At 42.4% G+C, this 24,568-nt stretch overlaps 2 protein-coding genes across 5 annotated transcripts in view; both read left to right on the top strand.

The window, feature by feature from the left end:
* The window catches only part of LOC126391332 (methyltransferase-like protein 27), a 242,783-nt gene that overhangs the window by 118,323 nt on the left and 99,892 nt on the right, over window positions 1-24,568 (top strand). The window lies entirely within an intron of this gene.
* The window catches only part of bmper (BMP binding endothelial regulator), a 41,922-nt gene continuing 20,342 nt past the window's right edge, over window positions 2,989-24,568 (top strand). Inside the window, exons 1-2 of one of the 2 annotated variants that reach the window (XM_050046005.1) lie at window positions 2,989-3,883; window positions 12,232-12,317. In XM_050046005.1, coding sequence (XP_049901962.1) covers window positions 3,778-3,883; window positions 12,232-12,317 — 192 coding nt within the window. In that variant the 5' untranslated portion in view covers window positions 2,989-3,777. The remainder of the gene's footprint in view (window positions 3,884-12,231; window positions 12,318-24,568) is intronic. The other variant, XM_050046006.1, reaches the window with a different exon arrangement.

The raw sequence follows: 24,568 nt of genomic DNA, 5'->3' as shown, positions 1-24,568 counted from the left end.
TAGCACACACACACACACACACACAGTCTTTTTTCTGAAGCACACACACACACACACACACAGTCTTTTTTCTGTAGCACACACACACACACACACACACACACAGAGTCTTTTTTCTGTAGCACACACACACACACTCATGCTCTTTGAATCACACACTCTTTGATGCACCCCCTCTCTTTGAAACAAAACCCCCTTTCCCCTTTTAGACAAACTTCATTTTTAAAAACACACTCTTGTCGTCAACACTCAGGCTTCCTCTCTACGACACGGACACACACTCTCTGACACGTTTCCCTTTTGACTCTCATCCTCACTGTCTTTTTAACACACACACACACACACACACACACCTGGGCCGTGCCTGGCTGGTGTGTGTTTCCAGCATGCAGCAGCACAGATCGAGCAGCGGCTGACGCTCAGTTAAAAGCTGCTGGGTGGGTCCTAATTATTTCTTTGAAGACTCGCTTTTCCTCCCCGTCTGAGCTTCTGATGAGCTTCACTTTAAAGAGGCTAGACACACACACACACACACACACACACACTGTCATGCAACCCGCTCATCTGTCACATAAGACTTTAATGTCGACTCCAGACTGCAGATTTATGGGAACATAATGCTGAAACGTAGAGGAGCTGATAAGGAGGAGCGTGCTCAGCTGCTCGTTACGTCCAAAACTGCAACATTTATTTGTTTCATTCAAAATAAAGCTCGTGCGAGACGTTTATGGTTTTGGTTTAAAGTTGCATTTAAAATCATCTGTTGAAGGAATTGTTTCTAAAGTTGACTGACTGTCGGGGTCTATCAGCGTCCCCCTAGAGGCCCCTCAGACCCCAGTTTGAGAACCTTCGACCCTTTCAAGAGCCCCAGATGTGTCCTTGTCTGCACTGTGACGTCCACAGGGACGGATTTATTTTGCACAGAGGAGGTGATGGAGTTCATTGTGACATGACTAAGAATAGGACGTGAATACTCAGTTCAATAAAGCTGTGACATGTCGATGATGCCGAAGCATCTACAGAAATAATCTAAAGAGCAGATTACATGGCCAGAAGTATGTGGACACCCAAACAAAACTTTCCATGTGTGAGGGTTATTTTTCACCCCACAGCCATAAACATGAACGTGCTGCTTTAACAGGCTTCACTCCTCTGGCTCTGGACTCTGCTGCAGGGAGTTGCTCTCATTCAGACACAAGAACATCAGTGAGGAAGTGGTGATCAGGTCTGACTCTGATTCATCCCAAAGGTCCTGGATGGGTTCAAAGTCAGAGCAAGTTCTTCCATATCAAACCGAGGAAACTATTTCTCTGTGGAGCTGGCTTTGTAGAGTTGGATGAACACTGTTTAAACCAACTCATCCTCACTGTGACCTCGAGACGCTGTGTCAACTTCAGCCTGTTACATGCATTGTCTGTTTTCAAAATACACTTCTGTTTTCACAGGAAATGTACAGTTTGCATACAGTCTCTTTCAAAATAAAAGCACTACGTTACTAGAACACCTCGAATCAACTTTTCTATTTCCTACAACAACAGACGCATGTGGTTACGTTCTGCCAGCACATGCACGTTAAGGAAAAAGAACAGGGTTTGGCTCTGCAATCACACGGAAGCGAACACCGGCCTCCTGAGTGAAAGTCGGTTGTCCACCACCCAGACTTCTGCGGCTGTGTTTCCCCCTGCAGGTGAACAATCATGGGGACCGGTCACATATGCTGATGTGAAAGGACGGCTTTTTCCGTCAGTGTCTGACGCTGGAAGTCACTGACCAAGCGCCAGTTTTTGACGACTTCGGAGTGAGACCAGGTTGCAAAGGCCCTGACACACCAGGCTGACGGTCAGCCATCAGTCAGTGTTGGACTGTTGGTGAGCCTCTAACGCTGTAGTCTTGGTCGTGGTGTGTCCTGCACCATCAACCCTGGTCCAGTCACTTTCATCGCTGCGAGTTCTTGTGAAGTAGTTTGCTGTGCCTGGGCCTTAAAACATCATTACATCATTTCAACAATTTCCCCTCGGGGATCAATAAATTATTTCTGATTCTGATTCTGATTCTGATCATTAATGCTGGAGCGTTAAGATCTCAGAATGAACCGTCCACAACCAGGAAAATATCTCCAAATCCAAAGTATACAAAAGTTTACTTACTTTTACTTTACTTGTTTGTAAACATAGTGAGAAATGCTGGGGAGAGAAAGAAGGAAACTTCTGTGTATCTGAAATTAAAGAAGAAAGAAAATGTGTAACAAAGGTGCCTGTCTCTCTGATAGTTTTATATTCTCCTGACAGATGAGCCGCTGTTTCACTTCGAGAGTTTGGAAAATACTTTATTTCTAATTTTGTTCAAATTTGAGGCACTTTTTTTTTTTTTTTTTTTTAAGAAAACTGACTCTGCAGGAGACACAAATACTGCTGCAACAATTACTTCACTACTCAAATGTCTGACTGTTAATCTTCAGTCAATTTCATATTTGCTTAATCTGTTTGAGTTTTTCTTTTTATTAGAAAAAAAAAATCAAAATTCTCTGATCACAGTTTTAAATGTGAATATTTTCCGGTTCCTTTCCACCCCATAATTTTCTGACATTTTACAGATCAAATAAGTAATCAGTTAAACATTAAAATATTACTCGATAAGGAAAATAATTATGAGTTGCAGCCTTGGACACAAATGCTGCACTTGACTTTCTGTCACTTTTGGTTCTTCTTTAACACTTTGATTAACAGCACAGAGACACAGAGACACATGCAGCTCCGCTGGTAATGAAACTGGATCCTAAAGCAGGAGGTTAGTCTCTCTCTCACACACACACACACACACACACACACACACACACAGCTTTATAGTAGCAGGCAGACGGAGGCAGAGAGGAGCAGGGAGACGGTGATTATTAAAAACTTAGAATAACAAAAGGAGGTCTGGAGGAGGAGGAGGAGGAGGCCCGGGAGAAGTCTGCAGCAGAGCTGGAGCAGAGCACCGCAGAGGGTCCTGGAGGTTTGGAGGAGGTTTTGTAAAGGTCTGGAGGCAGGAGGAGGTCCCGGCTCTCACAGAGGAGGCAGGACTTTCTGGCTCTGTGGTGCGCTCCGACACCAGAGGTCCGCTTTAATAGCAGAGGAGGAGGAGGAGGAGGAGGAGGAGAGGCCGGTCGACTCTTTTACACCGCTCAGAGAGAGAGAGAGAGGGAGAGACTGCAGTCCACTCCTCCGTCCCGGACAGTCCGCATCGAGCATCCATGTGCCAAACAGACCTCTGGATCCGGAGCGCAGATTCAGGCGAGTCCAGTCCTGGAAAGACTTCAGTTACCGACTCACCGGCAGGAAGTCAGAGCCGGTGTGAGACTCTCCGGTCGTTATAGATCAGCTGTGTGTTCATCAGAGCTCAGATCAGCTCGGACTCTTTGCTTTGGACTCCTCTGGCTGCCGGAGCGGAGCGAGATCTGTTTTCAAACCTCAAACCCTCCGCTGCTCCTCTCTGGCTCCTCCACATCTGCAGGAGCTGCTTTTATCTACACGTGTTTTCATCCTGCTCTCCGCGCACGACATGAGCAGTCCCGCTGTCTCCTGCCTGTCCGTGCGTCTTTGTCATTTTAATGTCGGTGATCTCCGCGCGTCTGGCTGACTGTTTGCATTTCAGCGCAATCTGACAAACTGAGGAGGTTTTCTGTCCTGGCTGGAATAAGGAGGAGAAGTCAGCGGGAGGAACGTGGATCTGTTTCACTTCATCTTGTTTCCCTTTGGATTGATTTTGCTCATTTATTCCTCCGTTTTCACCCCGAGGATGTTGCTCCGCCGCCTGAACCCGCCCTCCTGGTCCACCTGTAGGTTTTCCTTCTGCTTTCTGTTGCTGCTCCAAACGCCCCGGTCCTCCTCTCCGCTAATTACAGGTAAGATTAAAGGGATCATATGGCTTCATAATAACACCTCACAACACCCACCGTGCGTAAAATCCACCCAAACCCGCGGTTATTTAGTCTGCCGCGTCTCCGCGCTCCTTCAGCCTGGTGTTACTCTGCCGGGGAGCAGAAATCACTTCAGCTGCTTACAAACTAATGATCCATGAGCCAGGCATTAAAACTCACTTTGGTGCATGATCACCAGGAAGCAAGAAATCAGCAGAATGCGGGATAAACACTTAAATTTCCCAACATCTCTCCTGTGATGTAAATCACGTTTTAAACATAATTTACAAAGGAAATGTCAGTTTGCGTTTTGGTGGTTTGAAACGTTTCCTCTGAGGGTTCCGATGAGCGCTGCGTGATGAAAATAGCCTGAGTGTTGAGTTTAACCCGGGTTATCCTCCCGGTACCTCCCTGTAAGTAATTGGTCTGCCTCCTCCAGTGGAAACAGGGTTGCGCCGGAGACAGATACCACCAAAATCCACCCTGGCGCGCGCGTTATTTGCAGCAGAGCTTGTTATTTGCAGAGGTAGTTTTCAGCCTGACGCGCTAAATCACGATGACATGAGTCAATATCAAAGTCATTTATATCAAACTTAAGGAAATTATAAGAGGATTTAGATCTTTAGGATGAAAGCTCTGCGTCAAATTAGAAGTGATCTTTACTCAAATTGTTGTTTGCGTCACCAGACGTTATAATTAACCCACTGTTTGAGTTAAGAGCAGGCTGTAAAGAGTAAATCACTTTCTTTAACAGCTCCTCTCTGTCCTGTCCTCCTCCTGAGCGCTGGCCTGTCCTCCTCTCTCTGCCCGAGCTGCTCCCACTTTGACAGGCGCATTGCATCATAGGATATCGTTTGTTTGCCCCGCAGCGCCGTTTGGAAACCAGAAGAATAGAAACGGAGTGAATGAAGGTGGATGTGGTGGATGTGGCTGTGCGCGCTGCCAGACGCACGGTTTTCATGCGTCTTATCAGCGGCGCGGGGCTGAGCTGCCTCCTCCAACGGGCTGTAGATTAAATGCATTTGATTATTTATTTGCTACCGGATCCTCCGGGGTCCATTTGGAGGGTTTCCATGACGACAGGAGTTAAATTTAAGGATTATTTCATTAACAAAAAGGAGAAAATCTCTGAAGCTGATTCAGAACAGACGCCTCGCTTCTCTAACATCATGCATGAGGAGAGCAGTCAGAGTTACCTGTGCGCACATGCGTCTCAGCTCTGATAAGAATAATTCCTGCTGATCAGGGTTTCCCCTCTCCTGGCTCTTATCTGTGTTCCTGGAGCAAACAGAAAGATGGGAATCAGATGGGGGGCCAAACCTGTACCAGATGGCTCTGCGGAGTCAAACATGTGTGTCTGTTTGACATGAAACAGGAACCTCTGAGAACCATCCACCTCTCTGTATCAGCTGAGGACGCTGCAGCGGTGTGAGCCCATGCTGCAGATCAGATTCCTCCACCTGGCATCCCAAACATGCTCCGCATCATCCGGGCTATTGTGTGCTCAACCACAGGCCGGAGGGTTCAAGGGTGGAGGTCTTAGAGCTGGACTGCAGCAGGTGGAGCAGCGGGTACAGAGGTCAAAGCTTTAAATCTGCTCCTGGACACTTGTTGACCGTCACCCCTGTTTCTCTGAACACTGTGAACCACAACTCACTCACTCAACTTCATTTTTATAGAAACAGCTTCAATCAAAACTTTTAGTTTAGTACAAAACAGTAATGTAAAAGATATGAGTTCACCAGACTAAATAAATGTGTCACATGGCCCTCATCTGACAGTTTGACATAACTTTTTTGTTGTTTGAGCATTTCATTCTGTCCTGTGAACACAACTAAGTTCACATTTTATAACAGCTTTCTTTAGTTACAGTGACCTATACAAATATATTGTGGTGAACTAAGGTTTGTTGATTGTTAGAATAAGGCAAAGAGATTAACTTTGAACCAGGAAGTGCTCTTTATTTCACCTCAGCACAACTTTATATCAAACAATCTAATATCCACACAGGCGGGACGTCACTCACTGCACTGTAAGAAAAGAATCCACTGGTTTAACTTAGAAAAATTAAGGTAACAATTTGCCTCCATCTTTAAGTAGTTTCAACTCTGGCATTATCGAGTCTTTAATAATCTGACAAACTCACTTAATTCAGTTTCACCAACATGATTTGATTTGACATCAAAAAGCTTATCAAGTTGAACCAACTTAATATTTATCCAAAAGCTGTGGTGATATTCAGTGATCAGATTATTTTATTTGATATTCAAACTCATTATTTTAATTCAGTCTGACTCAGAAATGTCAAAAATGTTTTTCATTTTGATCAACTTCTTCAAATAAGTTGTCAATTGACTAAAGCACGTAATGAAACAAAACTCATTTTTTATTGTGAAAAACATTATTTATTCTAAACATTATTCACTAACCCTATGAATCGTTTTTAGAGTGTGTGTATACGACTTAACTCTCTGTGCAAAATGTCTTTATCACAACATTAACTGTAACTTATCAGAACCACTGTGACATCTCCTTCACAATAATTCCGGAATAATTTTCAACATGATATGAAAAATTAATATCGTGATACTTCTTAACATCTTCTTAACATATTGACGTCCCACTGTTACCCACGGCAACAACAAACATGGCTGAAAGTGAAATTATTCCCGACTCCTTGGTGGCTCCAAAGAGAGGAGCAGCTTCAGTAGTGTTGAATAAACTGTGGCGTCCTGAATGTTTTCCTTCTCTTAGCGCTCAGAGGGAACTCATTCAGCGGCTCCTCTGGCAGCAGCACAGCGTCTCTCCCTCTCCTCTCTGATTCTGTCACAAACCTTTGCTGATGGAAACCTACGTGTATAAACTCCATATATGTGACTGTATCATAACAGCCTGTCACAGGTTACAGCCTGATGGTTAGAGATGATTTATATACAGTATATAGATCCCAGGGGACACTTTGTTAAATGTGTAATTAGTGGTAGATTTGATTCAGTTGAACTATTAATATTGTGACAGGATCTGAATCTCACTCTGAAATACTGTTGATGTTCACAAACTAAAGAAATGAGAATATCCTAAGCAAACTGTTTTTGCTTATTTGTCATATCGTCAAGAATATCTTTTCTCAAAAACACCCTGAAATATCCTGATATTATTTTAGGGCCATATCGTCCACCCCTACTGTGTAATAGGTGACGTGAATGATTTACAACATATTTAAACACAGTTTTCTTCGGCTTATGGCCTTAAACATGTCTCTCATGGCATTCTGGGAAGCTCCACCCATTTATCCCCAACACGCCACAGTATGTGAGGTGCACGATGACAGTGTTGTTTATGGCCCTAAACTGATTCGCTGAAATTAGTTTTATAAATTTTAGTCAGATTAACTCAAAACTTAAAAGTTGTTGACTTAACATAAAAAAGTTACGTCAGGCTCACAGGGATGAGTTTTTGTGTGGAGTGAACATAAACATGACGATGCTCTGTGGTTTCATGCAACAAAACTTTCCAGTCAGTTATTGGCAAGCTTCATTCACCGGGTTTCAAACGCCTTCACCCGTCCGCGAACACAGTATTAAAGATCCCGTCCCAACAAGAGGATGAAGTAGTGGCGCACTTCTCTGATGTTACCTGCTTTCAAAAAGTGTGCGAGGTGATAGATGGGACCCTCATCAGGCGCAGATACAGGCGCCGGCACAACATGAGGATCAATTTGTGAACAGAATAAATCAACACTTAGTTAATGTCCAGTTAGTTTGCAATCATGAAAATGAAATAACCAACGCCGTAGCACAGTGGCCTGGCTGTAAGCTACCTATGACACAGATACTGGATGAGAGCATCCTCGCAAGTGAGTTTGAGGAGGGGAAGCGTAAAGGCGTCCTTCATGGCTGATGACACCAATTAGAAATCTTACTAACAGATCTCAGGCGGTCGAACTATCCAAACTTTACTGTTAGGTTTTAGGGATTACTCACAGGTTATTTTCTGCAGAGACTGACCATTTGATTTATAGCCTATGTAATGTTTGTTATAATTGGAGAAACCTCAATAAATCATTATTTAAAAAAACTAAATTGTTGGGATGCCTGTTTGGATTCTGGCAGAGCAGCCGAGCCCTGCCGACTCCACCAGCACTGTAAAATTTACAGCCTTCGAGTGTAATTAAACTGGCAGGGCTGTAAGTGGTGGGGGGTGAGGAGGGGGAGGGGAGGGGTCGGTCTCTGAGGCCTCGTTCTCAGTCGGACAAAATACCTTCCTCTTCTGTTTGTCAGCTGCTGTGTTCACCTCATATCCATCTATCCAGATACGTTCACCCACCTCACCCAGAGACAGGCCTGATTCATCACACAGCACCGTCTCTACCTTCAGACCTCAGCTCTGAACGTTTCACTCTGATTTAAAGGAAAACCTGAAACAGTGAAAAGGACCAAAATCAGACAGACTGGAGAAAGCAGTGCAGAGTCGGTAAAGAGGGTGGAGCTAAAGGACAGCAGGGGACTCAAACCTGTGACCTCTGCTGAGCTAAAGGTCGTCTCTCTCTGTGAAGGCTGATCATGTTCTGAGAGTCACGTCCATTTTAGAGCCGCTTACAAGTTGGTAAAATAAATTAATCAATAAATCTTTTACTGAACTGATTGAAGGAGGAAATTAAATGTCAAATATGATCTGTGTCCAGGACTTGAGTTTAGATATTAACCCCTCCAGTCCCAGGACAAAAACTGTTTGTTTCTTCTGCTCATCTGCCTCTCAAAGTCTCTGAGAAAGTTAATTAATACTGAACCAAATTGCACCAAATTCAAAAAGGCACATCGTTGGGTCCCCAGTGGTACCCCCACCAAGTGTGAAGTGGATCGGTGGAACAGTTCTGGAGATATGCAAAGGACAAACAGACAGACTTTTTTTGCTTTATGGTTCGATGACAAAGAGAAAGTTAGGATCAGACTATTATTTTGTTTAAACATAACCTTGTTCAGCTGCTTAGTGCTTCTATTTAACACTTTGTTCAACTTTTAGGCTGCTTTCACACCTGCCCTGTTTGGTTTGGTTCAATCTAGTTGGTTTGCCCCCTCAGTGCGGTTCGTTTGTGCAGGTGTGAACACACCAAAACAACCGGACTGAGACCTTCTTGAAGAGGTGGTCTCAGTGCGGTTCCAAAGGAACTCTGGTGCGGTTGGTTTGTGGTGAGAAGGTGTTCCGACCTGGATGTGAAGCAACTGCAGTCACATGACACATTGTTTGGGTTAAACATGAGCATGTTACAGTCCTGGAGGATTATTAATGTGCACCTCCTCCTGTACTGCCTTAATATGCACATTCAGCACATCCAATGCATCAAAACATTGTTTTCTAGTTGGAGCCGCGTCTCGTTTTCAAACTGTATGGTTTGACTAAAATGAACAGTGACATCATTGGCTGCGCTGGTCATCATCCCTGCAGCACTCTATGTCACACAGTATCGACAGGTTAGACAGTCAGCGTCTCCTCCACACAGCTGCGACTTCGCTGTCAATGTTTGTCAAAGTTAAACTCTCAAGCAAATGTTTATCCACCTCTCTGCTCACATTGAATGGAAGAGAACGGTGTTAATTTTGCTGACATGTTCTCACACCACCATTTTGGATGTTTATTTAACAAACAGGCAATTCCTAAATCTTTATCATTACAACAAAGTCAGCAGGTCACAGGTCAAAGGTCACTGATAACAGACTCACTACATGTTGCTCAAAAAGGCCTTTGACTTTTATTTTAGATCAACATGTTTTTACAGGTAAAATTTTCTGGTGATTTGTGCTTTTACAAGTTTTTGGTCAAATGTAAGATGAAATAACTCAGTAGAGAAACTGCATCCTGACAGATAGACTGAAGCAGTAAATGAACGAATCAGGGTTGAGATAAAAAAAGAAGATAAAAAGAAAAACATTCACAATTAAAAAAGAAAATCTGTTCAGTCTGGTGTGAAATTTCATCATTTTAAAACCAGTTCCTAAAAAGCAGATACACTGCATCGTGGTTAAACAAAGAATGAGATTCTTCTCCCCAGAGAGATACGATCAGCTGGAGGAAACAGGAAGTAGTTTGACAGTCACACAGAGTGAATACACTTTTACCGCTGCTGACCTTGTTCATGACAATAAGTTCCTACATGGAAGGAAGTCACTATTTCAGAGCGTCAAAACAAACCTGGCACATGAACAAACAGCCGAGCATCAGTCTGGCGCTTCATGTCTTTATGCTGTCGCTCTCTGAGCAGGACGAACTGCTGGCTGTGAGAGGCTGACATCTGTCTGCTTCTACCCATAAACCCTTGTGTTTGGGGTCACTTCCTGGAGTCGGCTCAGGTTACATTTGCCCTCGTAACAAACCGACTGACTCACGTTTTTTAAGACCTCAGTTTAAATGTCACTGCTTTTACCTGGACAGACAAACCCCACACACAACGGACATGTCACACACGCTTTTCTGAACAGACTCTAAAAATTTATCAAATAAAAAGTTAAAGCAGGAATATTTGATTTTTTTGGCCACATGGGGGCAGCAGAGCTGTAAACGCAACACTGACGTGATCACGCTAAAAATTTTGTAATGGTGAACGTGTTTTCAAATAGCTGTCTGTTTATCAACCTGGTCTCTTTCCGAAGTCGTCGAAAACTGACGCCGGACACCGTTGAAAAGCCGTCCTCTCACTTCTGCATGATGCATGGCTGGGCGCCGTTATTGTTGAACAACACCCAGCTGTGTCGGGGGGAAACGCTGCATCAACAACCAACACACTCAGCATACCTTGCATGTCATATCTTGACAGGGAAAGTCCATGACCAAACGTGGACATGTGACGAGGTCGCAGTGAGAATGTGTTGGGTTTACACATCCTGCAGAAACAGAGAAACATCAGCATTTATTTGGAGTTGTGTTTGTGTCCACCTGATGAACTTGAGTCCAATATTTACTCTCTTTTATGCTGCGTTCGAATGGAATCAGTAAAATGGTAGGCAGACAACTACGTCTGTTCAGCATGAGAAAAACAAACAAATTAGCAGGACGATAAAACAAAACATGTATGACGATATGATGCGATGGTGATGCCGTGTTGTTTCCAAAGAATGGAACAAAACATATTAAAGTTATTCCATGTTAATTATTTCATGTTATTTTTCTGGTAATGTCCACAAATTTTTGAGCCTTGTGTGGTTGTAAATTCTGTTGTAGAGGAAGGCAAAAAGTTAATAATTCAACTTTGTATGGCGATGCCGTTCATCGTTACCGTTGCTGGTATTCTCTGCCAACCTCACCCAATTCCACCGTCCTGCTCTCGTCCACTCAGGGAGCCTTGAGCCTCCCTGAGTGACTAGCGGAAAATCCATGACCCTCCCTCCACCATAAATTAGTTTTTGGATTTTTAAACTTTCAAGTTTGAAAGTAAAAAGTTGAAGATAAAATCCTGGAGTTGAAAAAAACCTTGGTGTTTTTGTCTTGTGGTTCATGCTGGTTAGTTCGTGCAATTGCTTTATTTTTGGCCAAATTTTAAATGAGACATGGAATAACGTGATTTTAATAAAATATCACTATTTTAAGCTCAGATTCAGTTTTTTTTTTTTCTGATGGAAGCGTTCGTTGCACAGGATGTGTCAAAGGACCATCGGAAATGTGTAAATCCAAAGATAATCTCTGTATCTACAGTTTCTGGCCGTGATAAATGGTGTGATTTCGGCGATTTTTAATGAAAACAAGTTTTCATTAAAAATCTGTGGTAAAAGAAATACAAAATACAAGCATTTAAATTTGTATGCCCCTCCCCTAAACTGAAATAAAAAACATAAGTCCCTCCCACTGCTTAAGAAAATTAGTAAAAGAAAACGATAAAATTAAGTAATGAACAGTCCCTACAATGACACCCAGTTTGCCGTCTCCCTGATCCCATGTGAACGCAGCATTAGCTCTGCTTTGGTCTCCACCAGTGCGTGAGTAAACATATCTGGCACTGTAACAGCTCAATTCTTCGCTCTGTTCATGAGAGCCGTGACAGTGAGCCAAAACAATGATCTCAAAGACACTAAAAAGCTTCACAGAGCTGCAGAGTCATGTGATAACTCTCTGGTTTGTGAAGTGACGCCTGTTGATGCAGAAATATTGATAAGTGCAGCTGTAATTAACCTCTGTGCATCGTCTGGTCATGATTCACCTACTTTCAGTTCACAGTTTATTTAACCCGAGTGTGTGTGACGTCATGTGGACCCGACAGGTCTGGAGGGTTGGTCACAGTCAAAAGTCCAGCCCCGCCCTCAGTCTGCGTCTCACCTTTGTCACCTTCCTGCTGTGGTTCACAGGTACCGAGGCCAGCTGTGAGAACGAAGGGGAAGTCCTCCACATCCCCAACATCACTGACAACCCCTGCATCACCTGCGTGTGTCTGGTAAGAGCAGTTACCTGTACTCTCCATCCTGTCCGACATGTCTCAGAGCTGACTGCTACTGCTGTCGCCCCCGCTGAATGACTCGCCACCCGCCCTGTTTGTTCTCGCCACCTTGATGTGTAAATGCTGCTTCAGCTTTTCCACTCGGGCTGATAGGACAAAATGACCTCTTTAGGCGCTGATAGTGATATTTGTAAAGCTGATTACTGAGCTCTGTGTGTGTTTCTTATCGGGAGGTTGTGTAAGATTTGTAACCCAGTGACAGGACTTTGAAATGCAAGTTTTGGCGGGATGTTGGTGAGACGTGAAGTGTGCACTGTTTGATTTCATGGTGTTTACAAGACTTTTTCTCTAAAACAAAGTAGTGGTTAAAAAGAACATTTATCAATATGATCAGAGCAGAATTTGACGTTAAAACTTCGTATTTCGAGAACGTTTTGTGGCACACGAGGTCAGGACGAGAGGTTTTTTAAGTGAGAGCAGGAAGGACTTTATGATGCAACTCTGAACTGTTTTCTGAGGATTTACAACAAACTCACAGTGAAACATGAAGTGGGGATTGTTTGTTTTAACAGACATGCCTGTCGTCACGCTGTCTTGGCTCGGCCCGGCTCTTAAAACCAGCCTACAAAACGTTAGGGGACGACTCTTTCCTGGAACATGTGCTCTTTGACCCCTGACCCCCGCGCCACCGCTCTACCCCCCATTACCGCAGTAGAGGTCTTTGTTTTAGGGGATGAGAACGAACCAACAAGGCTTTTCTGTGTCACTGCCTCAGCAGCGGCTGAAAGAGAGGGTTTGGTTTTTAAAAGGCGTCACATGAGCAGAGTTTACCCTCCAGGAAGCACGCGGGTGTGAGATCTGTAGGGCTGCGTGATATGTGCGTTTGTGTGCACACGAGTCAGAGCCCATGTGTGCGTTCGTCTGCATCCTCAGTTTATGAATTACACACTTTACAATACTCCTGATAATTATCTGCATCATGTCCACTGAATATGCTTGTTTCTGATTCATGGAAAGTTAGGAACCTCAAACATTTGTATATCTTTAATCATTACTCTCATCGTCTGATCTTAGTTAGTGCAACGTGCTGTATTCGACTGTCAAATTCAGTTTAAACCTGCAGAATTCGATTTTTAATTTTTGTGGAGATCATGAAGGAACCAAACATGTTTGTTGAATCAAAATGTTCTGGGGAATTGTATAACAAGATGCACAAGAAATCTAGAATATCCCCAATGCATGCAGTCTGATAGGTGACAGACTCCTTACCCACTGCCAGCAGCAAGTACGCCTTTCTGTTCTTATTTATTGGAGTGTCACGTTCAAGGTCACGGACATGTCAGAAAACCGGGTTAGTAAACAGCAGAAAGCAGCATGGAGGCCAGGGAAAATGTTACGGTGGTTACTTCTTTTTATGTCTGTAAATGATTCAGTCTCTCCTTCAAACTCTGTGCTGACTGATTTGAAAGATGTTTGAGTTCTGCTTGGATGGAGATGGACTGCATTGTAGCAGCCTGTCACTGCATCGCGTAGGTAAAAGGGCTTAAAGTAACGTGTCCCAGGCTGGTCTCATACACGTTTTCCTACAGCCCCTTTTACACTGCCAGATTTTCGGCGAATGTTGGGCCGTTTTGCCGACAAGCTGCGAGCGTTTAGACACACAGAGGCGGATTGGTGAGTTGATCCGAGGTGCCCAAAAGGCACATTCTGTATAAACAAAAGTAGGTAGGCGGCATTTTGCTGCAATCCCCGATTTTGTTTTTATACTGCCAATGCTGAAAAAAGACTGATTGGGCTTTCCTGCAAATTTGCACAACTCCTATCTAAAAAGGGCTTACGAAAAGCCCCCAAATTCATAGCTACATATCCCACATACTTTGAAAGCCTGAGATGCAGGTCACAAAAAAATGAATTGGAGTCATGTGTTTGGATCCATGTGAACTTTGAGTCATTTTAAGGAATGTCCTCACCTTGTTTCTTTTTGCATAACTGTATGTTAAGGACGTAATGTCGTTCGTTTGGTGCAAATTCATAGGATATCGTGCAAACTGGGAATATGTTGCATGTCCACCTGGGTGTCAAACTTTTGTCAGAGCTGATTGCAGCTGATCGGAGCTGGAGCTGATAAACACCTGTAACTGCTGCAGAGTCATTTGACCCAGAAGTGAATGGTGATTATAACCTTTGCCATTAAATACAAAAGCCAGATGTTAGCGGGTTTTTGTCCAGTGGAAAAAGGATCTTTCCTCTCCACTTCTTCGCCTTTAAAACTGACAGTTAATGATGACAGTGGTTAGTTGTCACTGTAGACGAGCTGCACTTCACCCTGAGATGCTCTGATGTCAGAAAATAACAGACCTGATGGAGGAACATCGCAGCACAAGGCCATAACTCACCTCTTCACCTCTTATTTTCTCATAATGGGACTCTGTATGTCACCTTGTACATGAACAACATTCTGTATCCAAACCCCAGCACCTGATTGGCTGTTTTAAAGTTTCCGTTGGCCTCTGATTGGCTGCTCCCTCCGGCCGGCAGTGTGACTGAGCCGTCCTCTGTGTTATCAGGCAGACATCAGCCAAAGCCCTGCTGAATGCTATCAGTCATCAGCAGGCAATGGCCGGCCTTTCATCTCTACTTTAACCCCCCTACACACACACACACACACACACACACAGTCATAAACTTACATACATTCAGGGCTCAATCTTTATTGAATTTGGCCTTTGTTTATCTCCTAAAATCTTTTTAAACCTATTATGTATGGATTTTGTTTTTTGCCTTCAAGCAAACACTCCTAACAAACAGATATCAGCTCCCAGTTTTATTTCTGCCATGTTTGCCTGGTAAATTTTTAATGTCAATATCTTTTCTATGTCTATGGATAAATTCTGGCTATAAGAAATGTATAAAGCTTTCTGTTCTTTATCTGTACTTTTTGTACATTTCACATTTCATATAATCATGAAATTATTTGCGGAAATATGAGAAAAACTTTTATCGCTGGTAATAACTGGGACTTCAAAGTGAAAAAGTAAAACCAAAAAAATGAAATTAATCCTCCAAAAATATCAGATACTGTTCATATTATTATTTTACCTGTGTGGACTCTGGCTGATTTGCAGCAGTTATAATTCACTTTGTTATCTGAACCTTCTGTCAGTATATCCTGATGTGTCCTCACCACTAGTGAACAGTTTTCCTCGTGCAACAAGAGTAAACGTTTTGATGCTAGGTAACGTAACATCCAGGTTAAAGTCAGGTTAAACTGGACCTTCAGCAAAAACTATTTTTTCACCGACTAAATTTCCTCCACCCGTTAAAAGACGACTCTCTGTGTGTTGCCGGGCGTCTTTATGGGGCCGGGGAGCCATCAGGGCTCCAGTGTCACTCATACATGGAGGGGTTGGGGGGGTGGAGGGGGGGTTTGGCTCTCCAGTTGGTCCAGAGTACCTGCTAATGGCCCTGTGGGTAGGGACACACTAACACACACAGATACACACACAGAAGGACCATTGTGTGAGTTGGGGTGAGGCCCGAGCGCTGTAATGGGGCCAGGAGTGGATGTGGCTGACAGACTGACTGACAGGCAGGTCGCCATGACGATCTGTTATCTCGGGAGGGAGTCGGCCCATCTCAGTCACGCTCTTCATCATCCTCGTCTATCTGTCTGTTCATCTCCGTGTCTTTTTCCACTCTCTCATCGGCTCTTCCTCCTCACCCTCGCCCTCCTCCTCGCCCTCACATCGGCTCCTTTTCTCACTTGTTGTCGTTCAGATTTTCTCTCATGTGCACCGAAACATGTAAAAGTCAGCTGCTTTTTTCCTCTCAGCATCGTGTGGCAGTCAGAGCTGGAGTCGGTTTTTGGTGTCAGGTCAGGTGGAATTCTTCACGTGTGGATGCATGATTGTTACTTCCTGTCAACTCTAAAGAAATGTTACCGTCATCTAAAACCTTAGTAACATTTTGGGTGAGAGGCGGGGTGCACCCTGGACAGATCGCCAGACTATCACAGGGCTGACACAGAAGCCCCGTTTCCACCGAGCAGTACGGTTCAGTTCAACATTGTTTCTGTTCCCACAGTGAAAGTTGTGGATGGTCCCAACAGAAGCGTTCCTTAGCGTCCCCATGTTTGGTCCCCCCTCTGTTGGGGTACCTAGCACACAGATCTGGTACTAAAAGGTGGAGCTGTGAACACTGCAGTCTGATTGGTCAGTAGAGGACGGTCACTCTGCTCAGGGCTGAGTTGTGTCTGGTTTTGAGGCTCATGTAACCACTGTTCATACTGTGGAGAGTTTTATTAGTAAACTGTAACTATAAAATGAAAGGATGTTTTGCTGCCTCTCACAGCAGCTGGAGTCTGAGAAAAAATAACTTCATTCACTGGGCCGACTGCCGGCAACTTTTAAGGTGGAACGTTAACTTGTAATGTTACTCAATGCATGAGTTGATGACGTGAATCCATCAGCACACCTTAAATTTCACTGTGACAACTTTGACCATCACTTTAGTTTTTATATGACACACACTTTTAGTAATAAGTGGATCTTCTTAGAGACAAATATTACACACGAGTTTCTTGTTCTCTCTGCTGTGACAGAATTGAGCCGACTGACCCTTAAAAGAGAGATGATTCATTTTGAAATAAGATAAAATGAAGAAGAGTGAAATGTAAAAAGCTGTTGTTTTAACTGCTTTGAACACAAAATGGAATAAACACTCTCAGAGTCACACACTTCATCTGCTGCTCTCGTCCTGCCAGGATTTAATTTGAGTTTAATACCTGAACTTTTAACAACATTGCAAGCAGCACTTGTCAGGCAGGAGGTCGAAGGTCACAGCAGCTCATGAGTCGATCAAACATTCCTGATGCAGAACACACAGAAGAGTTTTACCCTCAGTCTCTGAGATCGATCTGAGACAAAGGTCAAAGGTTGTTTCCTGTCAGTGTCTCAACTCAAACAGAAGCTGATCAATACAGGAGGGGCGAAGTGATAACCACCTGATAACACTGAGCCCACACCTGATCCATTTATAACATGGAAAATATCAGGCAGTAAAACTTTAATGATGGATTTCAGTCAGGTTTCAAAAGCACTAGTCAGATGAAAAAGAAAAAAGAAATAGATAAAACATAAGGTGACAGAAATATGGAATTATTTCTCCTGCAAACTGAGTGGTAGGAAGTGAGGAGGATGAAGTGAGGAAGAAACAAGAGATGAAAAGAGTGTGTGAGGGTCAGACGAGGAGAACAGAGGACCAGTACAGACGTCCTGCCAGATCTTCAGTCCAACAGTTACAATAAAAAGCTTCAGTGAAATAAATCTGGAATATAATTAACTCATTAAAACATTATTGTGTCCTCGGTGCCACAAGAGTTTTTACAAGAAAAAGTAAAACCCCCAAACTATATTTTATGAATGTGTTTTGCAGGGATTCTGGAGAAGTTCAGGATTTGGGGGCTGATGGCTTTTTTAGACGAAGGTGAAACAATCAGGAGATTAACTTATAGAGGTGAAAACTCAAGTCAGACTTGATTCATAACTTTGATGACTTTAGACTCTTGCTACTCGTCTTAGACTTTAACATAATGACTCATTACTTCATTTGGACTTCGGCCTTTTGACTCAAAAATACTTGATACCTTCCCCGGGGCCCAAAGAGTAATAAGTATGTTCCACAAATCATTTCATTTCCTAAATCAACAAACATTAAAGCTTTTCATCCTCAGCACGTCGCCATGCAATTCCCCAGATCCACTTTGTTTGAACTGACAGCATGCAATGGTTGCAGTGTCAGTTGGAAAAAATAATACCAAAGATCATTTTGTTTGCGTACAACAGCTACTCGATGGTAAACAATACATGCAGGTCAAAAATAACAGACAGAGACACAATAACTTTAAACAAACATGGTTTAATAAATTAATGCATATTCAAAAAAAGCTTCTTTTTTTTATCTCTATTTTATTTTAGAGCAGTAACGTGTGGGGAGGAACTGATACTGATGAAGTATAATCATTGGACAAAATCAAAAACACATAGAAGAATTCCCTGTCACAAATATGAGCTGTGTTTAATTATTTTATTCAACCATTAAGTAGTGATGGAGCTTGAAATTGTTCTGTCACAGTAATGGATGGATCAATACTCAGTTCTGGGCAGAAGTTTAGAAAGCACAATCTGCACTGAGTGAAAAATGGACATCACAAATTCATTATGACTCATTTAAAAAGCGTTGTTAGCTTTTGTAAATCAATTATTTTTTACCCTGTTGTTAAAATGGCATTACATCAGGTGAGGAGTGGTATGACTTGTTTAGGACTCAAAACTCAAAGTTTAGGACTTGGGACACGACTCAGGACTTGCCTGACTTGACTTGGGACTTATCTTTGGACTCAAGGGCAAAGACTTGAGACTTACTTGTGAGTTTGTGCAGCATTATCTGTTGTATATTTCTGTAAATTGAACAATATGTTTTCTTTGATTATCAGGAAACAGCATGAAGGGTCAGGGTAACCATTTCTGTGACAATGACTCCGTCACAAACAGATCAGAGGCCACTGCCACTAAAATTTGTACTTGTAACTGTATGTAAAATCTGGAGTGGAGATCTCAAGGCTTCCAAACAGACCAAATATATCAGGCTGAATTTTGGGAAATGTGTGAAGTGATGCAGACAGAAAATGTCTTGTGTTTGAATATTTGAGTGTCGACGTCATACGGCTTTAATGAAGAACTGCAACAAGACAAAACTGATAATGTCAGTTAAGTGTGGAATATTATTCTGATAACCTTGAAGCTATTTAAAAAGATATAAAACTGGATTTTTGTGTGCGACTTGTCTTCTACTCTGAGCAGTGGCCAATGTCGTTACTTTGCTTTAGAGAAACTGTACATATAAGTTTAGCTTTTGTAAAGACGACTAGTTGACATATTTTGGGCAGGGGTGTAGATATAGACAGTGCAGACAGTGCAGTTGCACTGGGGCCTGTGGGGTGGGGGGGCCTTGTGAATGAGACTGCCATTTGGTGCCATTTGCTGTGAGCTGTATGCCCTTAAAAATGCAAACCCTATAAAACTATATATAAACCCTAAAACTATAAATATATATAAAACTGTTGAGTTAAATGAATAATTTCTTATTTTCTTTGATGTTTTTGTCACATACAGGAGTGCAGTGATTGTTGATAACGTGTGTTAATGTCAAGTCTCTATTTGATCATGTGACAGGATGATACAGTCCAGCAGCTAGTTTAGGCACAAAATCTGTCCAGTCTGATGAGCTGAGCACATCTGCAGGTCCAGTGAGCAGTTGTGTGTGTGTGTGTGTGTGTGTGTGTGTGTGTGTGTGTGTGCGCGCGCCCTATAACCAGTAACCAGCGTGCACTGGGGCCCGACATAACTACCTTACCCTACTGGTTTTGGGAAAGCAGTTCCCATCAGCGTCTCCGTTCCCCCGTCTCGTCCCTAAGCTACTGTGGCTCCTGCTCTCTGGTGGGAGGTCGTGACCTGTTTGTTTAGGAGGAAGGGTGAAAGGTGGAAGGTCACGGTGCCAAAAGGGGGTTAAGGTTTTGGGGGGGGTGATGTCCAAGGACTTAAGTGGGCCTTTTAGTTGAGAGCTCCTCTCCTGCGCTGACAGACGCCGACTGATCCCTCTATCCTTCACCATGACAGAGAGACAGCATGAAAGGACAGAGGAGGAGGAGGACGAGGAGGAGGAGGGAGGGAGACATGGCTTTAAATCCTGAGGAAACAGAGGAGAGATTCAGCTGGAGAGAAAGATGGAAAAACAAAGTGTGAGAGAAAGAGTGCAGGGGATGGTGGTGATATTCAGGCTGCTGCTGATTGTTAAATTTAGATTTCAGTTGGAAAAAGAACTGCGAGCGAAGCGATTGCAGACGAAGGGAAAGTGATGGATGATGGGAGAAAGAGGGCTGGAGTTGAGCGATGATGAGGAGAAGCAGTGAGGAAGAAAATGATGAGGAGAAGTAGTGAGCACTGTCGCCTCCTAGTGGCAGAACAGTGCAACTGTTTATCCATTCAAGAAGAAAAGAGATGAGATTTAATTTTCTTTCAGTGTTTTAATGATTAATTTGGTCTCAAAGTTAATTATTAAAACACTTGTTTGTGATGTCCTTTTGATTTTTCTGTCCGAGATTATGTTTAGAATTAAATATTCTGTCTCCTGATGGAATCTGATCTAACTTTGCTTTTTATTCTGGTTTTAATTAAAACATGACAAACATTCAAACACGTGTTCAGAACATAAATAAGCATCAGTCAAATACCTCCAATTCAATAACAAATGGGAGAAAAAAAGTTCTTTTTTAGAACTTTTTTGGTTAAAGATCAAATCCTAGCACCACAAAACCCAAAGAAAATAAAAGGTTTTGGTATTTAACCTCAGTTTATATGGTTTTTTTTTCTTCACAGTGAATGCAAAAAGATTTTAAAGCTCCTTTTTTCTTTTTTAGAAAATCTTTCCTGGAGGTTTATGGACTCAGTAAAGATTTATTTCTAATGATTTAAACTGACGGTGCAGCGCAGTCACATGATGACTTTTACTATCTGTATCAATTTGATACATTCAACTGATATTTTAAACATATTATCAGCAAATAAACTTCTTATTTTCTGTGGTTTAACGTAAACTTCCAAAGCAGAAAAAACAAGTATATATGATGTACTCGAAAACGTTGTTTTCTTAACAGAACTCGGTCAATAATGGAATCACTGTAGTTGACTTTGACCTTCTCTAATTCAGTTAGTACTGACTGAACTGAACTGATTGGATTTAAAACACAGTGGGTAAAATCAGACTTTCTGTCTGACGCTGAAACCTCAAGAGACTCAACAGCTCACTGAGCTTCATGAGTCCTCCTGTAACCTACAGGCTGCGTCAGTTTTGACTCCTGAAGCTCGAAAGACATTTTCTCCAAAAACATTAACATGAAAACTGTGTAAAAATAAATCAGTAACAACACAGTGAATCTGGAGTTCGGTCAAACATAGACGGATTCAGCGTAATTCAAGTTGAGTTCTTTGTACCTCTATACAGTAGCAAACACTTTCCCTTTCTCTGACACACACACGAGCATACCAACACTGCATCCCACTGTGTGTGTGTGTGTGTGTGTGTGTGTGTGTGTGTGTGTTTTGGGGTCGTCACCCTCAGCGACAGACAGCCGTCCAGTCCACGAGCCTTGGTGCCGCGATGGTATGTTGAGTGTTTATAAGGTGTGGTGACCCGTTGTGACCTTTGACCCAGAGACAAGAGGGTAGGGGTGGGGGATGGGGGGGGGGGGGGGGTCACATGTTCTAACACCACTTTGTGCTAATGGTTAACAGGACAGAGGGAGAGAGGACATGACCTTGACGACCTGATTGTCCGCAGCTCTTTAAAGGACCATTCTGCTGTTTTTTATTGTGTCCATTTAACACAGATCACAGCTGAGAGTTTGGTTACAGCTGCTGCAGATTTATCAGCAGTGAAGTTAGTTTACATTCCTCTCTGTAAGTCACAACAATCTGTCCACCTGGCTGGTGTTGTTATGTGACATCAGCATCATCATGTGTGCACTGATTTTTGTTGTGTCATCATTATGAGCTGATGAAAGCCACTGACAAAAAATGCCCCACCCTGAAACCTAAAGTTTAAAGCACACATTTTGAAAACTGTCTGCAAAACTGTAGATATGTGTAGAAATATGAATTATGTTTTTAGTTTAGGAACTTAAACTTTCAAAAACACTGACACTGTCCTTTAACGTCCAGATGAGATGGCGGTTTGACAGCATTAAGTGTCAGTGTGGTGACGTATTTCTGAATGAAACAGGATCGGCAGGCAGGATATGATGTTTGGAGGAGTTTGATTTGATCATTGAAAAGTGGGTGTCACAACAGTGAGGCCTCAACTGTGTAACACCAACACGATAGTAGTATTCATCAGGGAAAGAGAGATAAAGTCGACTGTATGCTCCATGTTAAGGCAGATTTATAGTTGTGTGTCAGCTCTACACAGAGCCCACGCCGTTATGAGCATTTATACTTGTGCGGTGGTGTGTCTGTGTCACTCTGCAGTTACACCTCCAGAACACTTATCGGCAGTGGGGTTGCTGTGGCTGCTGTAAAGTTTAGTTGATTCAAAACACACATCAAACACACATTAAACACACATCAAACACACATTAAACACACTCAAACACACATTAAACATGTCTTAATAGAGACAATATCAAACACAAGTACACAAACCAGCTTCACTATAACTCACACAGATTCACAGACAAACACTTGTCTTTATCTGGATACATTCTCCCCACAAATACAATATGCTAATTCTATTAGCACAAGCCTATGGCATTTTACATCGTATAAATTAGCCTAGTGGCTAATGGAGATTTCCTCTACTCACATGAAGTTAGGTACAACAGCAACATTTACCAAAGGTTACAATATTTAATTATTTTTACAAAGAATTATTAACAAATGCCATTTTTTGAAAACTACCCCCATTTTTCTTATTTATATAACATATTTGTAAAATCCTGGTTTAAGTCCGTGTGTTTGTGTTTACATCGTGCTATTATTTCATTGTCTTATTTATATGCATTTAAAAGGCATATAATAATTTGCACGTTTTGTTATTTAAATGGTGTTTGTTGTGTTGTTTTACTTTGTAGTGGTTTAATAAATGTGTAAATCAGGTTTTATTTTATTAGAGTTCAAGTGTGATTAGCTTGTTAAGCTGTCAGCCAATCAGAGCGCGGGAAACACCAGGAGGGTCAGTAATGGAGAGAAGGAGCACGGAGAAGGAGAGCAGGTAGTAGTTAGCAGGAGAAAGTATAAACTAGTGAGTCGATAAGAACTGCCTGTAAACACGTTAGCTAACAGAGTGTGGAGCTTTAGTTCAGTCACTGACTGTAAAAGAAGTTTTGACAAAGTGAACCGTTAGCCTACTAGCTTCGAGCTAGCTAGCTTAGCAGTTTCAGTTTACCTCGGTCAGTGGAACAAGAGGACAACACAACACTGCGGACTCGAACAACGTGTTTTTTGGTCTGGATTTGTTTTGCTTCGGCTTTTGGATTTAACACCGTTTTTGTGAAGGACTGTGGACAGAAAGCACAGTGTTGTAAGTTACTGAACTCTTGAGGGACAGATCAACTCCTCTGAGTAGCAGTGACATTACAGGCTACACAGACTGTTAATAGAGAGCCACAGGATTTAGTCCTAAAGTGAGTTAGCAAGTTAGCACTCTCTGTAGGCTCCTCATGAAGTCAATGTGTTTTTTTTAAATGGCATTTTGGTGAGAGGCCCAAAATATGGTCTGTGGTTAACACAAGCTGAAGAGACTGAAACACATCAGTAAATACCCCACAGTGTTTAGCTTCTGTGTGTCTTAGAAAATGGCGGTTGCTAACAAAGAGCTAAATAAAACTACAGAACGTCATCACGCCGGGGTGAACACGGCTTTATTGTTATGGTGATGACGTCAGGACATGCAGCCGCAGTGTAGTTCATTTACAGCCTAACGGTAACTTTGTACCTCTGGCGGTTGTTTTCAGGCTTCACTAATCATGAAGTGTTAATTTGTGAAGATTTTCTTACTGAACTAAACGTGTAAGTATCATAAACGTTTGTGCACAGAGTTTATTTTCGGCAATAATCCAAAAGCCGATGGAAAAGTCCCCATCGGCTAATACAGGGATCTGAAAGGGTTTTTGGAGATAAACTACGTTCGCCTGAAAAGTGTAGCAGGTTAGGATTAAAGGTCACGGTGAAGTCGGACAGCTTCCCGACAGTTTCCAGCAGCCGTCAGTACAGGAAGTCACAGAAACACTTAACGTTAGGCTACATCCGGTCAGATCTGATGTCGATTATTAAAATATAATCAGCCTCGTGTATCAGTTTGATCTCAGTTGTTTTAATTATGATAGAGTAGCCTATTAAAATGCTTCACAGGAGATCTGTAATTTATGTTCATGGCTCAGTCTCCATTTGACATGAACTCTCCTGTAAATCAGCATCATATCAGTTTGACCTGTCCCCTCAATACACTGTGTCTGACTATAAGGTTCATGTTTTATACAAGACAGCAGCTTTCATTAAATATCAGTCAAATATAATCAGAGCTTCACATCTGTACACATGCTATTTTAAGAATCCTCACATCCCACTGATCACCAGTCTCTGTAAATACTTCAACAATTAAAACAGTCCAGTGTTAATATACAACAGCTGTTACCA

Source organism: Epinephelus moara, chromosome 6, assembly GCF_006386435.1.
Source record: "Epinephelus moara isolate mb chromosome 6, YSFRI_EMoa_1.0, whole genome shotgun sequence".
In the NCBI taxonomy this organism is placed as follows: domain Eukaryota; kingdom Metazoa; phylum Chordata; class Actinopteri; order Perciformes; family Serranidae; genus Epinephelus; species Epinephelus moara.
This window is presented reverse-complemented; position numbering and strand designations above follow the sequence as displayed.